This window comes from Balaenoptera acutorostrata, chromosome 9 (genome assembly GCF_949987535.1).
Source record: "Balaenoptera acutorostrata chromosome 9, mBalAcu1.1, whole genome shotgun sequence".
Taxonomy (NCBI): Eukaryota; Metazoa; Chordata; class Mammalia; order Artiodactyla; family Balaenopteridae; genus Balaenoptera; species Balaenoptera acutorostrata.
This window is the reverse complement of record NC_080072.1, coordinates 111,016,281-111,034,804: the sequence shown is the minus strand read 5'-3', so window position 1 is coordinate 111,034,804 and position 18,524 is coordinate 111,016,281. Positions and strand designations below refer to the sequence as shown.

At 46.4% G+C, this 18,524-nt stretch overlaps 1 protein-coding gene across 3 annotated transcripts in view; it reads left to right on the top strand.

The window, feature by feature from the left end:
• The window catches only part of LOC103020984 (opioid-binding protein/cell adhesion molecule), a 1,085,929-nt gene that overhangs the window by 849,001 nt on the left and 218,404 nt on the right, over positions 1-18,524 (top strand). For all 3 annotated transcript variants that reach the window (XM_057553512.1, XM_057553511.1, XM_057553513.1), the window contains exon 3: positions 1,820-2,052. In XM_057553512.1, coding sequence (XP_057409495.1) covers positions 1,820-2,052 — 233 coding nt within the window. The remainder of the gene's footprint in view (positions 1-1,819; positions 2,053-18,524) is intronic.

Below are 18,524 nucleotides of genomic sequence, written 5' to 3'. Positions count from 1 at the left end.
AATAAAATCTTTGTAAGAATATTAGAGTATGATTCTGTTTTAGGTAAAAACAAATCAACACAAGCTTTCCATATGTGAATATATGTCTGTGAGGAGTAAGGTGAGGAAGACATAACAGGCTGTCACTGAAACAGCACATCCAGGCAGGGAGTTGGGTGGAGAGAAAGATTAGCTCGGCCTTTAGGCATCTTTGTATTGTATTCGTTTACATGTTTATACATGTTTATTTTACTTTTGTGGTTGTAAAAAATAACAAAGAACATGTAGAAGAGAAAAATCTCTTCCTTTCTCCACCTAATGATCACCCCACCCCTACCTCGAGGCTGCCCGCACCTGCTGAATGACAGGTGGACGTGTGCATAGCAGACCCCTCTGATTGGAAGCTAGTTTTATTTTTATTCCTCCTCCCCATCAGGGAGAGGGCCTCACTAGACTGGGTGCTCACCCCTTTCAGTGGCAGCTGTCATTTTGGTGCTCCAGTATCCTTCTGTTCCCTAGACCATTCAGGCTATGTCAGGCTGTTCACTTTGCCAAGGGAAACACGTGTCTCCCCATGGCCAGTGTCCTTGGTGCCCCCACCTCCTGAGCCCTGGTCCAGGTCAAGATGGGATCAGCCTGGTGAGGTGTGGCCATGTTTATTCCCTGTCTCCTTACCTGAAGGTGCGGCTTCACGCTCCCGGTCCTCAGGAGGCACTGCTCATACCCTCTCTGGTGGGGCATCTAGGGGAAGCAGGTGTGATTTCACCTTTTCATTTGCCGAGATACTGAAACTCAGGTTCTGACTAGAGCGCTGAGCAGTGGGTAGACCTACACCTGGGGCCCTTTAACCATGCCCTTCATTGAACAACTCCGATTTCTCAAGGGTTTCCTTTTCTCAGTTTTCCACCCACACATTCTAAGTTCCTGGGACACATTTGCAAATTTTCTTCCTGACCAGCAGGCACATTTATTTCTGCATTAAACCTGATAACCTGCAGGTCATACACACCGACAAGCAAATTCCATTTGCTCGTAGCCTCCATTCATAGCCTCTGACTGCTGGGAAGAGTAGGTTAGGGTATGTGGGGTAGTGGTCGGCTCCGTACCTTGGTGACAACCAGGTGACATCTACTACATTGCTCTCGGTGGGTGTGGGTAGGGAGGCGAGTGTGAGGTGGAGGAGCTCTGCTTGGCCACTGTCTCCTTCCCTCTCCTGAAATCTTGAGGTAGCCATGACTGCCTCAAAGACTGTTGGCATTGTACCATGACTTTCAAGACTCTCTGTTATAAATTGCAGTTGGAGGGCTTTGGGCAGCTTAGGGGTACAGGAGATGATGAACACGAGGGAGGTCTGGAGGTAAATAATGTCCAATTTTTGACTTAACAACAAGTTAAGCATTTGCTGTGTGGATTATCTGTGACCTACTTGAAATACTGATGCACTCTCTCTCCCCTCTGGCCCTGGGCCACTTCTCCCACAAGGTGGTAACTGTGCTCGAGAAATATAAACTAATTTTCATAGAAGCCTAAGGGAAAAAATAAGATGGAAAGCAACTATACAGCAAAGATATTCACATAATATGTCCCTGAATCAAATAGGAATGATTTTGTAGCATCAGTTCTTCAGGAGGATTCAGGCCACTGTTGCCCTCTATTTAGGAAGTTTTATCAATAATTCATTCCCTTTAGTACTGGGCTATGTTATTTCATTTACCCCTTGAATGACAACAGCTGTGTTTATAACAGAATCTCTGAACACTTTCTCCCTCCTTCCCCTCCCCTCTTCCCACTCCTTCCCTCCCCCTCTCTTCCCCCTCCCCTCCCCTCCCCTCACCCACAGGTGTACCATAGATGACCGGGTCACCCGGGTGGCCTGGCTGAACCGCAGCACCATCCTCTATGCCGGGAACGACAAGTGGTCCATAGACCCTCGTGTGATCATCCTGGTTAACACGCCAACCCAGTACAGCATCATGATCCAGAACGTGGACGTGTACGACGAGGGCCCGTACACCTGCTCTGTGCAGACGGACAACCACCCCAAGACCTCCCGGGTGCACCTCATCGTGCAAGGTAGGCGGCCTGGCCAGGGGGCTCGCGTTCCCCTCCGTGACGTGGGGGAAGCATGATCTCAGCTTGTCCTTCTACTCCTGTAGAAAGACACGAAAGGCCGTTTCCTCTGTAGAATCCAGAGACTGAGTGTCTGTCCTGGCTTCCTTCCACCTGCTGGGGTCTTGACTAAGTGCTGAGTATCTCTACAGAGTTTCTCCATTTTATCTCTGGTCCTTCTGTTCTCATTAATAGGTAGTTTGGCATGTTTGAGCTGGTTGAGCTTTCTGGAGTTGGGAAAAGATATATTAGAAATATATATTATGTTATACTATATTATATTATGTTATATTATATTATACTATGTTATATTATATATATATTAGTTACTTAGCACTCTGGAGTTGGGACAAGATATATTAGGAAATGGATACGGTATTACTCTCTGCGCCTTTTATTGTTCAGAGGTTTATTTCATGATAAACGGTTAATAATATTGATGTGAAATCATGTGACCTATGACTGTTCTTGCATAACTGGTGGTTGTGTGTGTACCAGAAGGGGTTCTGAGTGCTGTTTGGCATTGCTGCTGAGTCTGTGTACACCCTTTTAGCCCCACAATGGAGTTGAGGTCAAGAGGGATATTAGTCAAAATGTTATCTCCAGCTCTATGTTGGAAATAAATCTATGTAATTAAAAGGGGGGAATCCCTAACATTCTCTCCCATTCTCCCTTAAAAATCTGAATTAGTATAACCCAGGCATAGTAGTTAAGAGCTTTTCATTTGAATTTTACTTTGTAGGAGAAAAATGGGGTTGAAGAAATGTCAGAATCTCAGATATCAACTATTAAGTGTTAAGAATTAAAAACTCATGCAGAGAGCAGTCAAGAGAATTGGGGAACCGTCTTAAAACAAGGCAGCTCTACAGATGACCTTATGTCGAACTGCCCCCTACCGACACCCCCATCACTACGTAAAGCAGCTTCTATCAGGTGTCCACTCATGGTAGCAATGAGGTGCTGAGCAGACTAGCTCCCATCCCCCTCTGACATATCCTTCCTCCACCAAAGGAGAGGTTTGGGTGGACCTTTCTCAGTGTCCCCTGTGCTGATGTCTCGTGGCCATGCCTTGAGCTCAGAAAGAGGCCCTGTGTGTGACTTAGTGTCAGTAACTGCCTTTTATCAGATCCCATCTGCAGTTGATCCAAAGGGTTTTATTTTTTTTCACTTTCTGAAATGTGTATGGCATTCGTGCTTAGCTAATATGGATTCCCTCATCCCTGCGTTTCTAAAAAGTATAATTTTGCTCATTTCGGATGGTTTCATGGGAAGTTTGAGTAGGGGTTAGAGTCTTTTCATGCTTTGGTTACGTGTGCAAATCAAGGTGGCCATTCTTTTCTTTTGTCTGGAACGGCTCTTTGCTAGCAGAGCATCTGGGGCTTTGGCTCTGCACACTGTGGTAATGGCCTGAGCTGGGCCAGAGGTCTGTCTGCTGCAGCCCCGGCTCCCAGCAGGCCCTGGTGCTGCCATAGTGCTGAAGCATTGCCTCCGTTCAGCCTCTAAGCCCTTCTCTCACCCACACGCTCCCAGACTCCCACATCTGCCTGCTACACGAGGACACCCGTGCTCTGCTGTGTCCGTTCTCCATCCATGTCCCACTAGGGGTATGGCTTGGGGATGATCTGCTTGGGAGCTACAAGACGGCATGCCATCGGGAGATAAAGACAAGTGTCACGGCTGATGTTTCTCCTTAGAGGCTGGTGGAGGCCCTCGCTGAGATCGGTCGTCTGAGATGAGCGGGGATGTCTGCAGAAAACAAGGGAGCTCAAGCTCTTACCACCCGCCTGCCACCTGGGCTTGGCTCCAGAGGAGCAGAAATTCTCGGCATGGGAAGTGACGCCTCCGTGGCCTTGACAACAACATTATCTTCAAATACAGGAAATTCGTCACTGAAAGAAAAAAAGAACTGTCAGGCACTGCACAGAAACAGACTCAAGCAGAACAAGGCTATCACTTTTCAGGGAAGAAGACAGACTGTATACGCATGTCAGAGCCAATACAGGCCATAAAGGGCTTGTGGCACAGAGCTTCAGGGATAATGTTCTTCGTAAGAAGCTTGGAGTAATTCCTGTGGCTGAATGTGAAAGCCAGTGGGGTCTCAGAGCTTTGGGTCAGAAAGACTCTGGGAAGAGGCAAGAAGCAGGGCAGTGGAGTCCTTCATTCCAGAGGTGACGTCCTCAAGTCTCCACGCTTTAGGCCAAGCAACTTCTGTAGCTCCAGGCAATCCAATGCAAAGATCAGGAGGGCAGAGGAGGAAGGGGAGCACCTCCTCTTGGAAATCTTAGCAGACTGGGCTTTACTTTTTTTTTTTTTTTTAAATAATGAAGCTGCTTTTCTTTCCTTTTTTTTTTTTAATTTAGGGAAGGCTCTTTTATTTATTTATTTATTTTTATATTTATTTTTGGCTGTGTTGGGTCTTCGTTTCTGTGCGAGGGCTTTCTCTAGTTGTGGCAAGCGGGGGCCACTCTTCATCGCGGTGCACGGGCCTCTCACTATCGTGGCCTCTCTTGTTGCGGAGCACAGGCTCCAGACGCGCAGGCTCAGTAGTTGTGGCTCACGGGCCTAGTTGCTCCGCGGCATGTGGGATCTTCCCAGACCAGGGCTCGAACCCGTGTCCCCTGCATTAGCAGGCAGATTCTCAACCACTGCGCCACCAGGGAAGCCCTGGGCTTTACATTTACTGAGAGGCTAAAAGAAGGAGCTCAGGGAGCTGTTCTTCCTTTGGGAATCAGTTGAGTTTCCAGTGGGTGGAAGCCGAGACCCCGCGGCTCAATTAGAAAAAAGCCCAGAAGTCTCCTCTTTCCCAGCAGCTATCGGCTTTTGTCCAGTCTATAGATTAATTTTTCAGGCTTAGTGTTAGTTCAGGTTAAAGATAATGAAAGTTTCCTAATCCTCTTAAAGAAGATTTATCTGACCGAGTAGAAAGCTTTTGGAATACAATAAGGCATATATAAAACTGAGGTCTAATCTTGCCTTTAATTTCAAACTGCTGATGGGTATTGATTTTGCAATGAGAAAAACTGAAAAATTTCCAAGCTGCAACTTGTCTATCTGCATATGTGTGTGTGTGTGTGTGTGTATATATATATATATATATATATATATATATATATATATATATATATATGGTATTTATTTATCTTCTGTCCATTTGAGAATGTTATAATCTCATCACCTCTGCCAGACAAGTGTCATTAGCAGAAGGGCAATCCCACGGGGTCTAGGCTTCGTTGCTCCCTCCTCCTGCAAAGTGAGTAACTGAGAGCTGCTCTAACACTACCTCACAGCCTGTCCTTTCCTGGTTTATAAGGTGGCCTTTCCACGCATCTGATGGGATTAGTTTCCTAGTCCTTCTCTTTAAGGGAAGAAGCTGCTTTCGTTAAAATAGCATCACTGGTCCCCAAGGTACATCTTGGCCACTGAAGGGTTAACTTTAAGGTGCCACGTGATGGGGAGGCTGTGACTTTGTCCCTGGTACGTGACGGCGAGGCTGTGACTTTGTCCCGGGTGCGTGACGGTGAGGCTGTGACTTTGTCCCTGGTGTGTGACCATGAGGCTGTGACTGTGTCCCGAGGTGTTCAGGAAATCCAGAACAAGGGGCTCAGATTAGTCAGGGCAGGAAAACCAATCTGGCAGCCCTGTGTGGGAGGGGGTGCCGTAAGGGAGCTGGAGGCATGGGATGGGCAAGAGGTCATGCCCATCACTCAGAAGGTGTGAGGACAGCAGACTGTGGGTCTCCCTGTAGGAATGGAGAAGCTTCCTTCAAGAGGTATCATCCAAGGGAAATTGAGAGGATTAATCCCAATATCTTGAAATAGGAAGAATTAAAAGGATATCACCTCCCTTTTTGAGTTTGGGGAAATGTTAGATGTTCCCACCAGTGACTGCAGAGTTAGGGTCCTGAGCCGCTGGGAGAGGAAAGTGTTAGGCTTGTGAGCTTTAGGGATAAAGAAAACACAGACATTACACAGGTGTTATAGAACTAAGAAACAGGTGTAACTCAAGACAAGAAGGGGTTTGTCTGAGATTTAGCATGAATTTACTAGCATGAGAGGAGGTAAGTTTTGTGAGATTAACTCTTCCTACTCGAGAGCAACAGGAGCCCCGGCACATAGCACACTGTCTGAGGGGTCCTAGGCGTTCAGCACATGTTTGTAAAATGAACACAGGACAGATGGATACAGCAAATGAAATGGCATAAGAAGGCAGTGATCATAACGTCCCTTCAGGCAGATAGGGGCAGGGGATTTGTCAGGCTGTCCAGATGACTTGGAGTGGCCAGTAATTGGGAAAAGGTCCTTAGAGGGATGAGGTCTTCCATGTGACAAGCCAAGAGGTACGTTCTAACAGCGATCGCATGACTTCCGTGGGTTTATTTAGTACTTTACAGCACTGGTCACAGTCTTTGGCTCATGTGACCCTCACAACAAGCCCTGGGAGGCTTCGGGGCAGTGACTGTTATCTCCATTTTGCATGAGATCACTGCAGCTCACAGAGGTTAAGAGACTGGCCAGGGTGCCCTGTGAGTCAGCAGCTGTGCTGGGTCTGTACCCCAGCCATGCGACCCCACGCTCAGTGTGCCGCCAGCGCAGGCCACCCCCCGCCCCCCACTGCCAACCACGTCTAAGGTGATTCATCTAATCTAGATCCCTGGGAATTTGCCAGTTATCCTTTCTTTTTTCCCTCTTTTTCCTGCTACTGATGTTTCATTGTCCTAGCAAAAATTGTGGACAAAACTCAAGAAAGAAAATGAGCAGTGGGGGAGCAGGAGTGGGATGCCAGAGCCCCAAAAGATGATGTGGAGAGGCTGAGGGAGAGGCAAAGAAGAAGATAATTGACTTACCAGTAGCTCATCCCTCCAGGGATACGCATTCTAAATGTTACCTCTTTCCCCTATGTAAGTACTGAAACTGCTGGCCCCTTTGAGAATCCAGAATCTAATCGTCACTCTGATTGTCATGATCCCTTCAGCATTCTGGAATGTGTGGATATCGCCGTGTCACAGTCGTTGTCACTGTCAGGGAGCGATAGACAGGAAGATCTGGCATCCTTTCTCCTTGGCTGTTGGTATCTCTATCTGCTCTCTTGGTTAGTCCAAAAATCTGTTTACTGCCAGACACTTCCTTTCATGGAGCAAACTACTCTTGCTAAGCCCAATTTTAGGCAAAGGGCTAGAAAGGATGAATGATGTGAACAAGCCTACGCAATTTCTATGTCTTCAAAGACTTTGGGGCTTTGAGCCTGGAGTCAGTTCAGGTGAGACTACTTGGTACCCAAGGTTTAGTTTAGCAGGTGGAGAAGTCTGATTCTCTACCCAGTCCAGCCCTAGGTTTCGCTGAGTGTCAGCCAACCTCTGCACTGGCCACATTGAGTGTAAACTGATCTCAATTGATCTTCGCAACATCCCTGAAAGGTTTACGCCATAGTCACATCTTACAAATAAGAAAACTGAAGCTCAGAAAGAGTAAAAACTTGCCCAAAGATGATAGAGCCGCTAAAAGCTTTAAATTCCCTTCACTAGGCTTGTCTCTAGGTAAAAGCTATCAAAACACACAACAGTTAAAGCCCTCTGCATTCATGATCTCTTCTGATTATTCTTCATTGAAGCCCTGGGAGACAGAACAGAAAATCACCACATTCCAAGCAAAGAACCTGAGATTCAGAGAATTGACATGATTTGTCCAAGTTTTACACTGGCTAGCAAGTGGTGAAGCACCCCTTAACACCAGGAGTTTTATTTTTACTTGAATAGTTGATTTACAATGTTGTGTTAGCTTCAGGTGTATAGCTAAGTGATTCAGTTATACATATATATATTTTTTCCCTTACAGGTTATTACAAAATATTGAGTTCCCTGTGCTATACAATAGGTCCTTATTGGTTATCTGTTTTATAGATAGTAGTGTGTATATGTTAATCCCAAACCCCTAATTTATTCCCCCCTTTCCTCTTTGGTAACCATAAATTTGTTTTCTGTGTCTGTGAGTCTATTTTTGTTTGTTTATAAGTTCATTTGCATCATTCTTTTTAGATTCCACATATAAATGATACCATATGATATTTGTCTTTCTCTGTGTCTGGCTTACTTCATTTAGTATGATAATCTCTAGGTCCATCCATGTTGCTGCAAATGGCATTATTTCATTCTTTTTTATGGCTAATATTCCATTGTATGTATGTACCACATCTTCTTTAACCATTCATCTGTTGATAGACATTTAGGTTGCTTCCATGTCTTGGCGATTGTCAGTAGTGCTGCAATGAAGGGGTTTTAATTCTAGACCCAGTATTGTGTTCACAGGCCAGATTGCTAACTCATAGCTAAGTAAAAGGGCAGGTGGATGTTACTATTTGTGAAAAAAATATAGAAGTTCTGAGGTGCTACTGAGAAGGGTGGTTCCTGAGAAGATCGTTGCGGAGTAGAGGGGCCTGGCGAAGGCTGGTTGGGGTGGATGGGGGCCGGGCACCTGGTGGAGCTTCCCAGCACGTAAGGGAGGCACACCTGCCCACGGGTCACACTTTTGCAAGGACCTACCTATTTCTTTATTTTTTTTTTTAATAAATTTATTTATTTTATTTACTTGTTTTTGGCTGCGTTGGGTCTTCGTTGCTACGTGCAGGCTTTCTCTAGTTGCGGCGAGCGAGGGCTACTCTTGGTTGCGGTGTGCGGGCTTCTCATTGCGGTGGCTTCTCGTTGTGGAGCACAGGCTCTAGGCATGTGGGCTTCAGTAATTGTGGTGCGCGGGCTCCATAGTTGTGGGTCGCGGGCTCTAGAGCACAGGCTCAGTAGTTGTGGCGCACGGACTTAGTTGCTCCGCGGCATGTGGGATCTTTCCGGACCAGGGTCGAACCCGTGTCCCCTGCATTGGCAGGCGGATTCCCAACCACTGCGCCACCAGGGAAGCCCCGGACCTACCTATTTCTAACCCTTCCTTTGTTACTCACCTCTTTTTCTCTGCTATTTTCCCCTCTTCTCCCAAATATTCTTTAAATAATTATTTAAATTAACATGCGTAATTGTGGGCCTAAAGAAAAGCAGGCAGTCAACCTGAAATAAATTTAATTTATTCGGCCTCTATTTTAAATTACAGTCACACTTGCTCTTCACAGAGGCAGGGTGGGAATGTGGAAAAGAACAAGACTGGGAATCAAAAAGCTCCCTCCCCAGCCTGAGCTCTGCTCCTCACATCCAGACCTGTGTCTCTGGGATGTTCCCTTCCGGGCTTCTTATTCTGGGTGAAGAATACAATTGAACGTAGTTGATTTCCTTCAGGTACACACATGCACACCTTAATCTTAATCCTGTGTGTGTGTGTATGTGTGTTTATTAACAGATATATATGAAAGACATCCTTTCCTGCTTCACGTGATATTTGTAAACTCCACAACCCACATCCGATGGTGTATGTATAATACTAAGATTCCTAATTTCAGGGTTGGGTAAACTAAGAAAGCAGTTACAACTTAGAAGGAATCAGGATTGAAGTCGGTGCCCTCAGAATGCCCTCGGTACCCATCCGGGGAAGGCGCTTCACGAGTCGTCCTTCACAAGAGGGTGTCCCCCTGCAGGTTCCCTCTAGCCCGGCCTCGGGGGTGGAATGAGACCCACACTCATCTTCACGCTCTCCGTGCAGCTGTCCTGTCTCTTCCCTCAGATTGTGTTGCTCAGACAGTGTCTGAACTTGACATGTCCCGTAGCTGAAATCGCATTAGTATTCACCTCTCCCCAGTCCCCTAGGTTATCATGTCTTTCACAGCACCATGTGTAGTTAGTTGCTGACAACACCGTACGAAACACATTTTGTAGAAAGACTATTTCTCCTTTTATCAAGCCTCTACTCCCATTCTTGTGAGGAGAGACATGGGGCTTTGTTCTGCTCTGCTTAGAAACTAAAGTTATAACGTCACACAGACACACACACACAGCTTTTGCAGTTTTCCTAACTACTTCTTTTGTGGCCCCTGGAATTCCATCCTTCTCTCCATTAAATATGCAGGTCCATCCTCCCTCTAGTAAGGGGCTGGAGGATATCTGCTCAATTCCTCCTTTAAGACTTATAAACTTAGTTATAGGAACAGGAAGAGTTACGGTGTTCCCAGCTGAATGAGACCAAAGCAAAATCTGATGGACTCATAGTCAGAGCTGGAGATGGTTCGACCCTGTCTGCCAAGAGGGCAACAGTACCGTGTGAGATTACTGGCTTTGAGTGGGTGCATCAAGGTGCATGAACCTCCTGGGAGGCTACAGCAGAGGCTCTTGGCATGACCCAAGATGGTGCTGCCACTCCTGGCACCTGGTTTGGGATACATACAGGAGCCAGAAAGAGAAGCGGTGGGGTCTGGAGCTGTCATTTGCCTTATTTGCAATAGAACTAAATAAACAGAACAGTCATGAAGTCTGTTCTCAAAACCATCACTGATGTGGAGATGCAGGAGGAAATGAAATGCCTGTTATGTAGAGTCAGTTTGCATGGTGATCTCAGCTTGTGTCCTAAGAGCCTCATCTGTCAGCAGCACAAGTAAACACAAAGAGAGCTCTTTCCCAGTGCTGTCAGCAGGGGAAGCAGTCACGCTTTTGAGGAAGGTAAGTTAGTAAATGTTCATAAGTTCCCCCAATAGTTTAAAGTTCCTCATGACCCCCATGTAGTCAGAATCCCACCTAAGATTTCAAACTTCACCACCCACAGGTTTAGTTACAGTCATGGCTTAGCGTCAGAGTCATCTGTGAATTCAGAGTGGTGATATTTTCCTACATGCAGCATGTAGACACAGATCTGAAGAGTCTGACTTGCATTCCAAAGCCTGATTGTGAGCCCCTCGTTAGCAAGTTTTACCTGAAACACAGTGTCTTAGCACCAGTACCTATCATTTGTACTCATTCCTATTTTGGCTTCTCATCAAGGTATCAAAAAGCCTTTGACTGTTCTCTTCACTAATCATTCTCTTCACTAATCATTCTCCTCTATAGCTTCAGAAATTGAAGAGCATTAGAAGTGAAGTAAAATAATCACAAGGAAAGCAGTCAAAGATGCGTCTTAGAATAATTATAAACCGTGGTTGTCATGCCTGAGTACCAAGCATAGCAGTCACTTTACAGACACGATCTAATTCTATTTCCCAATTAACCCAAGAGGGTGGGATGCATTTTACTAATTTTTTGAATGAGGAAACTGAGGCTCAGAGAGGCTGAGGAACTTGCCCTAGGGCAAAAGCTGAGAGGTACAGAGCCGTGATTCGAGCTCTGCTTAGTCTATAGGGAAAGCCAGCACTTAACCTCTACGTGGAATGTCCTCTTCATTCCCTCCCTTTTAAATAAGTCTCAGGCCAGACTGACACACCCGTTCATTTACAAGGCAAAGGTTATCTCTGTTTAAAGGATTTCAGTCTAATATCTCTGCAGTCAGGATCTGGCCTCCTTAAACCTTTTCCTCTCCTCCTACTTTATGTATCTTTGTGATTATGACTTCCTCCTTGGAGTTAATATCAAGTCTGTATCGGTGACTCTGAAATCTACATTTCTACTTCTTAATTGCTTCTCTAATTCTAGTCTCTCCTTTCCGATTCTTTCCTGAACTCTTCAAGGTGGGTGTCGCATACGTATTTCACGTATCCCACGTTGGACTTTTCTTTGCTCCAAAACCCGTTCCTCCTCTTTTAATTCACATTTATATTCATGGACACACCAGCCTTGTATAAAACGTTGGCTTAAGCGTTGACTTTCTTTCTCTCCTGCTTCTCTATCAAAGCAGATGTCATGCCCAATAAAGTCATTCTCTTTCTGTTCCCACAACCACAACCATAAAAGTGCGGCATCTTACACTCTGGTGACTTTTCACTGCCACGTCCTAATTGCTAACCCGTCCTCAGTCTCTGGCTCCTTATAATTCATTTTAACACTGTTGTCTAAATATTCCTGATGCACGCACCAGATCATGTCACTTCCCCCTGCTTGTAATTTTTTTTTTTTTTTTTTTAATTTTTTTATAGCTACTTTATTTATTTATTTATTTATTTTTGGCTGTGTTGGGTCTTCGGTTCGTGCGAGGGCTTTCTCCAGTTGCGGCAAGTGGGGGCCACTCTTCATCGTGGTGCGGGGACCACTCTTCATCGCGGTGCGCGGGCCTCTCACCATCGCAGCCCCTCCCGCTGCGGGGCACAGGCTCCAGACGCGCAGGCTCAGCAGCCGTGGCCCACGGGCCCAGCCGCTCCGCGGCATGTGGGATCTTCCCAGACCAGGGCTCGAACCCGTGTCCCCTGCATTAGCAGGCAGATTCTCAACCACTGCGCCACCAGGGAAGCCCCCCTGCTTGTAATTTTAATGACTCCCTTTTGACAATACAGTAAAGTCAAAACCTCTTAGATCACTTTTCCAAGTGCTCAACAATTCAAGGTCAGACCTCCTTTTTCACTCTTACTTTCTATTCTTCCATTTTTATATCCTACACAGAACTTAGCCAAACTTGTCCTTGTAACACCTCCGCCCCCAGTGCCCTGCATTCTTTTCCATTTCTCAAACAATCTATCTGTCTTGAATGTTCTTTTCTCTGGATATCCAAGTTCTACGGACCCTTTAGAGCAGGACTGTCCCATGGACCTTTCTGTGATGATGGAAATGTCCTGTATCTGCATTATCCGACATGGTAGCCATTAGCCATAAGGGGCTATTAAGAACTAGAGATGTGGCTAGTGAATTGTCAGTATTATTTCATTTTAATTAATTTAATTAAAAATAGCCACACATGCTGGTGGCTATCATATTGAACAGTACAGTTTTAGAGTGGCTAAATCCCCACAGCCAAAGGCTTTCTTTGGAATTCCAAACCTTTACCTGCACTTCCTTATGCTACCTGTAACTTCTCATTTCATATTTCAGCTATTGGTGGATCTAACTTTTCCCCACACCTAGATTTTTCCTTGAAAGCAAGAGCCAGAGCTGGCTCTATCATTTTTAATATGGTCACAGTTTAGGGATTGCAATCTGAATTGGCAAGACTATATAGATAGCTCTTTAACAAATTTATATTAAGTGTTACTAATCCATGAAAATAATGGCAAATGTCCTAATTTGGAGGTTATTGGAGACCATACCACAAAGCGTGTCATCCACCTTGGATTTATTACCTTCTCCCCATGCTTAGGACAGATCACCGTATAGGCAGGCACCAACAGCATTTATTTCTACTGAATAAAGAAGTCCTTAGTGAAACCTTTTTTAAATTTCCGTAATTTAGAGCTTCAGGGGAAAGATCCGACACAGCCACGTTTTTTAGTGACATTGGAAATCACCCCAAACAGGATGGCCCAGAGGGCAGCCTTGGCAGGCAGCTAAAAGGGCACCCCCCCAGCCTGCTGCAATCAACATGATGGTATCAGTGACACACCCTGATTGGCCAGCAAGCACACATTAATGACCAGCTAGCAACTGTGTTCAGGTCAATTAATTTATATTTGTATTTTGCAAACGAAAAGTTGCCCTGTTAGATTATTGATTCTTTGTCCCTGTATTCAATTTGTTTTTAATTGCACCGTTGCTGGGCCAGGCCCTCCCTCCTGGCACGCTGGCAATAAATCTGCCACCATCTCAACAATCAACAATAAATGTGTCTCTTCATGTCATTATTAATATGCCTCTTGGACTGGTTCATTACCATGGCTAACAGTTTATAAGAGCGGGCTGGAATGCTGCCAGGAAGATTCCTTTTCCCGAGGGCTATTTTGTCATGATAGGACTGATGTTCTCAGGCCTGTGTGTGTCTGAGGAAAGGGGCCTGGGATTTAATTTAATATAGCTGGAATGTGAGCTGCCTAATCCTCTCCTAATCATAAACAGCTTTAGAAGAAGATTCTGTTGGAATAGAGATTTTTCCCCTCTCTTCCAATTCTTCCTCTTTCTTCTCACTTTTTTCTTTATTATCTTAATTCCTTCTTAGTTTCTGTTCAGATAGGTTTTTTTCCCCTCTCAAAAACAACGTAACAGCTACCTGGGTGATGTAAAATCCCTAGGTAAGGGAGCCATGTGCCCCCAGGAGCTGGAGTTTTATTATTGGTTTATTGGTAGCTGAAAGCAGAGGGGAGTTCCCTGTGCTTGATGCGTGAATGGTGATTAACAGAGCTGCAGAAAAGCTGCCCTCATAATGTCACCTTCATTGAGGTCAGTATTGAAAAAGAATAAGCCCCATCTTATAGTAGAGATAATCGTGAATTACAGTATGGTTATCGGCTCTTTCAGTTATTAGAACTTTTCAAGGAGAAGCACAGATTTTGGATGAATTTATAGGTTGGCAGAAGAGACCCTGTGTGTCTCAGATATGCCAAAGGGGACATCTAAATGGGACGGAGTGTTTACAAGGGTCCTGCTGTGGCCTGAGATCTAATAATAGTCCAGATGTTGGCCATTTTCAAGGCGCAGGTTGCTCCAGGACAAGAAATTTGGCGTCCCTCCCTCAGATACAGAGTGAACAGTCAATTTTTGGTTCAGGATAGAGACTTTTATACTTAATTTACTATGAACAGTGCCCATTGCACTTCTTGGTACAGAGCTCTCCAAAGCAGGTCACACTGGGCTTATTGAAAGAGAGGGGCATGGGGGTGGTGTGACACCTGCTGTTTCTCTTGATAGGAGTCTAAGTGGCCCAGGGAAGTGGAGGGAAGGAACCTGGGACTTGGGCCAGGACGATTTAGAAGAAAAGGTGGCAAGGGAAAGCTGGCAGAAGACTGAAGATGCCTGCAGAAGGCCAGAGCTACAGATGGAGGATGTGATGGGAGGCAAGGGAGCAGAGGAGGTGGGGAGGGGTTGAGAGAAAGGGGAAGAAGAGACCGGGAAGCCCAGCCCAGGGCTCAGCGCATGGAGAACGCCTCCCCTCAGGGACGTGGGGCACCATGGCCAGGCTGCTCCAGTGCAAGCACCTCTGTGCCCATGACACCCTGGGGTTCTCGCCACTGCTCCCCTGCTGCTTTGCTGCATCTCGCTCAGCCTGGCCTCCACGCAAGGCAGGAAGAGACTGATGCAGTCACTGGCGTGGAACTCAGGCTCAGGAAGGCTCCTGATCCCCACCCTCTCCCGCCTCCCACTTCCCCCCATACCAGTGAGAACTGATCCCGTCTCTGCAGACTCATGGTTGGGCTTGTGTTTTCCAAGTGCTGTCATATCCAGGTTAATCCAACAGAAAAGGCAATGTTATTGATAAGCAAAGCCTTAATTCAAACACGTACAGAACGAAATGCATTTACCAGGCTGCCTCTAGGTAAGAGGCATGAAAAATTCAACTCCTGGTTTGGCTACTTGCTGTATGATCTTAAATGAGTTACTTAGTTTCAAAGTCTTCATCTGTAAATTTTGGGAAATAAAGGCTGTCCTACCTCCTTCTTACGGTTGTTCTACATTAAGTGGACAGCACTCTATACTAGGTCCTGTACAATGGAAAATAACTAAAATCGTTTGTTGTTTTAAGCTGCTAGGTTAACTTTAGAAATTAACCGACCCTCTGAGTTTGCATAACAGGCGTTGTGCTGGGGTGATTCATTCATACTTAGAACTCTGAACCCTCTACTCATCCTAATACAGTTTTCACATTAAAATATAGCCACTGGCCCCTTATGTTTTAATAAATTTTATTGGATTTTATGGGTAATAATGGAAGAACCGTGGCATCTTCTGAGCGTATCTGAATGTGTGTGATATCCCCATCCTTGAAGTTTTATGTCACTCTTATTATTTTTAAATATTCTTCTCTTAACTATTTTTATATTGTCATCATAATTTTATAGTCTCATGTCTGAAAGGTACTTATGAAAAGTATCTATAGTTATGCTTATTGATAGAGAATTGAGGTTAAGCAGACAACTTTGAGTCAAAAGGGCAATAGCACTAAATCATCATCAAAGATTTGTTTTCTTTAAGAACCTTACATCCTCACATAAATACGCAAATCTTAGAGACGTTTCTAAAACCATATCTTTAAGGGGCCGCTACTGTATACTGAAAGGCATAGCTTCATTTCTAATGAATCCCCCTTATTGAAATCACATCCAAATAGAATAAGAAAAGCCTACGCTCCAGTTTCAAAAGGGAAACAAAAAAAAAAAAGAGTCAGGCTGCAGCACACACATCCCCAAGTGCCTACTTTAAATGCCCCACCGATGGGAGTGCGAAATGAAGGGCCCTGAGCCCTGGCCGTGGTTAATCCAAAGCACCAACAACGCATAACAGAATCAGAGAATGCAAAATAGCTACTTGAGGAATAAAGCTTCCCAGCCCTTGGTTCAGCAGCAGCAGGGTGGAAAGTGAGGGGACAGGAAAATCAAAGTCCCTTTAAAAAAAGTGATCACACATCGAGACAAAATGTCCCCACAGCAGGAAAGAAAGTGGAAAACACACCAAATCAATCACCTTAAAAATAAGGCTTAAAATCTTCTACTACATAAGATGTAGGTGGGGAGGGAAGAGTGGGTCTGGCAGCTTGAAAGTCTTTTATTAAACTGCACGCTGACTGCCATGGGCACATAGAAGAGAATGCAATTAAGGTCAGGCCGTTAAAAAGGTGCCCAAGGATAGCTCTGTGAAAGACCAGGGGGCAGTCTGCAGGAGCTCAGGATACTCACTTTGAAAAAGCGCCAGGCGGGGCGAAGGGCCTCTGATGCAACAGCCCTGAAGTGAGGTCCCGATAGAGGCAGGAGGAAAGCGGAGGTGGGAATTCTTGCCTCGCCTCCCAGTGCCCGCTGGAGTGGCCCCAGCCCGGTTCTCACCAGTCCTGTCTTCCTTCAACCACGGTGCCCTCAGCACCATTTAGGATAATGTGTCTCCAGGGGACATTCCTGGTCAGCAGGGGATGACACCGCAGGCACGCCATCACGTGGGCATCACTCTGGCCCGCGGCCGCCCTTCCTCTCCTTAGACAGGTCCAGGTCCACATCTACCGGCTGACTGAGAAGGGCAGGCGTGGAGCCCGGATGGGGCGCACGCCCCCGCCTCCCCTTGGTCGGAGGGACCAGGCTGGGCTGAACTGATCCGCGAATGAGGAGCTTGGCCTCCCATTGGAAGCTCCGGAGACACCGTGTCCTTCAGAGCTGTCTCTGGGTTCGGGCTTTGCTGGGCGTGCAGTGTGGCCGGCTGCTCACAGAAAGCACAGTGATGGTGCCTGGCCCTGCTCCCTGCCTCTCAGCGCACCCCCAGTGCCCCAGCCATGCCTGCCCTGTTCGGGGGGGCCTCCCCTCCAAAGACCTGGAGGTGTTACAGGAGCTCGGACCTTCCAAGGGTCACGCCGCCTGGGTATAGCTCTGTGACACTGTGCTGTCTTCACTGGTCACACATCTGATTTCCCCACCAAAATATAAGCACCGTGAAGTCAGGGACAAAGTTTTCACCTCCCTGCGGACGCAAACGTTTACCTCTCATGTAAGCAGGGCCTCACATGGATTAGAGGGTAAAAATATTTATTAAATGCGTCTGGCATGTAATGAGCAATCAAGTAAGTATCAGATGATGAGATGGATGGAAATATTCAGTGGAGGGGAACAAATCGGTGTTGGCATGTGTGTGCGCAAATCGACTCCAGCCTCATACCGGACAGGTATAGCTCCCCTGGGAGTCTGGTGCTTACCAGCAGCTCTTCCTTCCTCGATAGCCCGGAAGTGAATTCCTGAGTCGAGAGTGCGTGAGACAGTGCTTATCTCCTGTGCAGCCTGGCCCGTCTCTCTTCTTGTGCGGGGGCCGCACACCACCGTCCCACACCGCGTTCTCGTTGCCTTTCACTGGAGGCGGCCTACTAATTGCCGAAGGTTTCCAGGGCGCTCGCAGCGCTCAGGCTCCAGGCCTTTCTATTTCCCGTCTGCTGGAGTCTGGGAAGCCGTGACCCGGCCACCTGAGCAGGTTCCTGGAAGCTTTCTAGCAGAAACACCAGCTACAAAGTGCCCATTATGGCTGCAGCAAGAGGGGTTTACAGACTTCTCCGACGTTAGGAAAGGGAAAATCATTTCTGGGTATAATACAGTTTGGAACATGCTCCCATTTGCTTCAGAAACTATTGCCTTGCAGTGATTTTCTGTCTCTGGCAGTGAATGTTCCCTGGGCTGCAGCTACCGTGAATCAAAGCCACTCCGGTGCTGGCTGAGCAGGGTTTGTTGCTGGGTCATTTCTCCCCTCCTTCCATGCTTACGTCTGCTTTCCCCACTTTACTGCTTTCTGAAGTTGTCCCTTGTTCCCCCTCCTCTCTTCTGCTTCTTTTGTCCTACCCCTCCAGGCAGGGCTGTTCACCTGCTTCCAGCGGCAGGGAGGGCCTGAGGACCAGCCAGCGTTGCCAGTACATCGACATACATTTACATCTCGTTGGCCTGCAAACATGATGATTATGCAGAGTTCTCCTCTGAGCGGTGAAAGGATTCTGTTTGGATTCAGGAACTTTGGGTTGCACAGGACACAGCTAGGAAAGAGAGGGTGC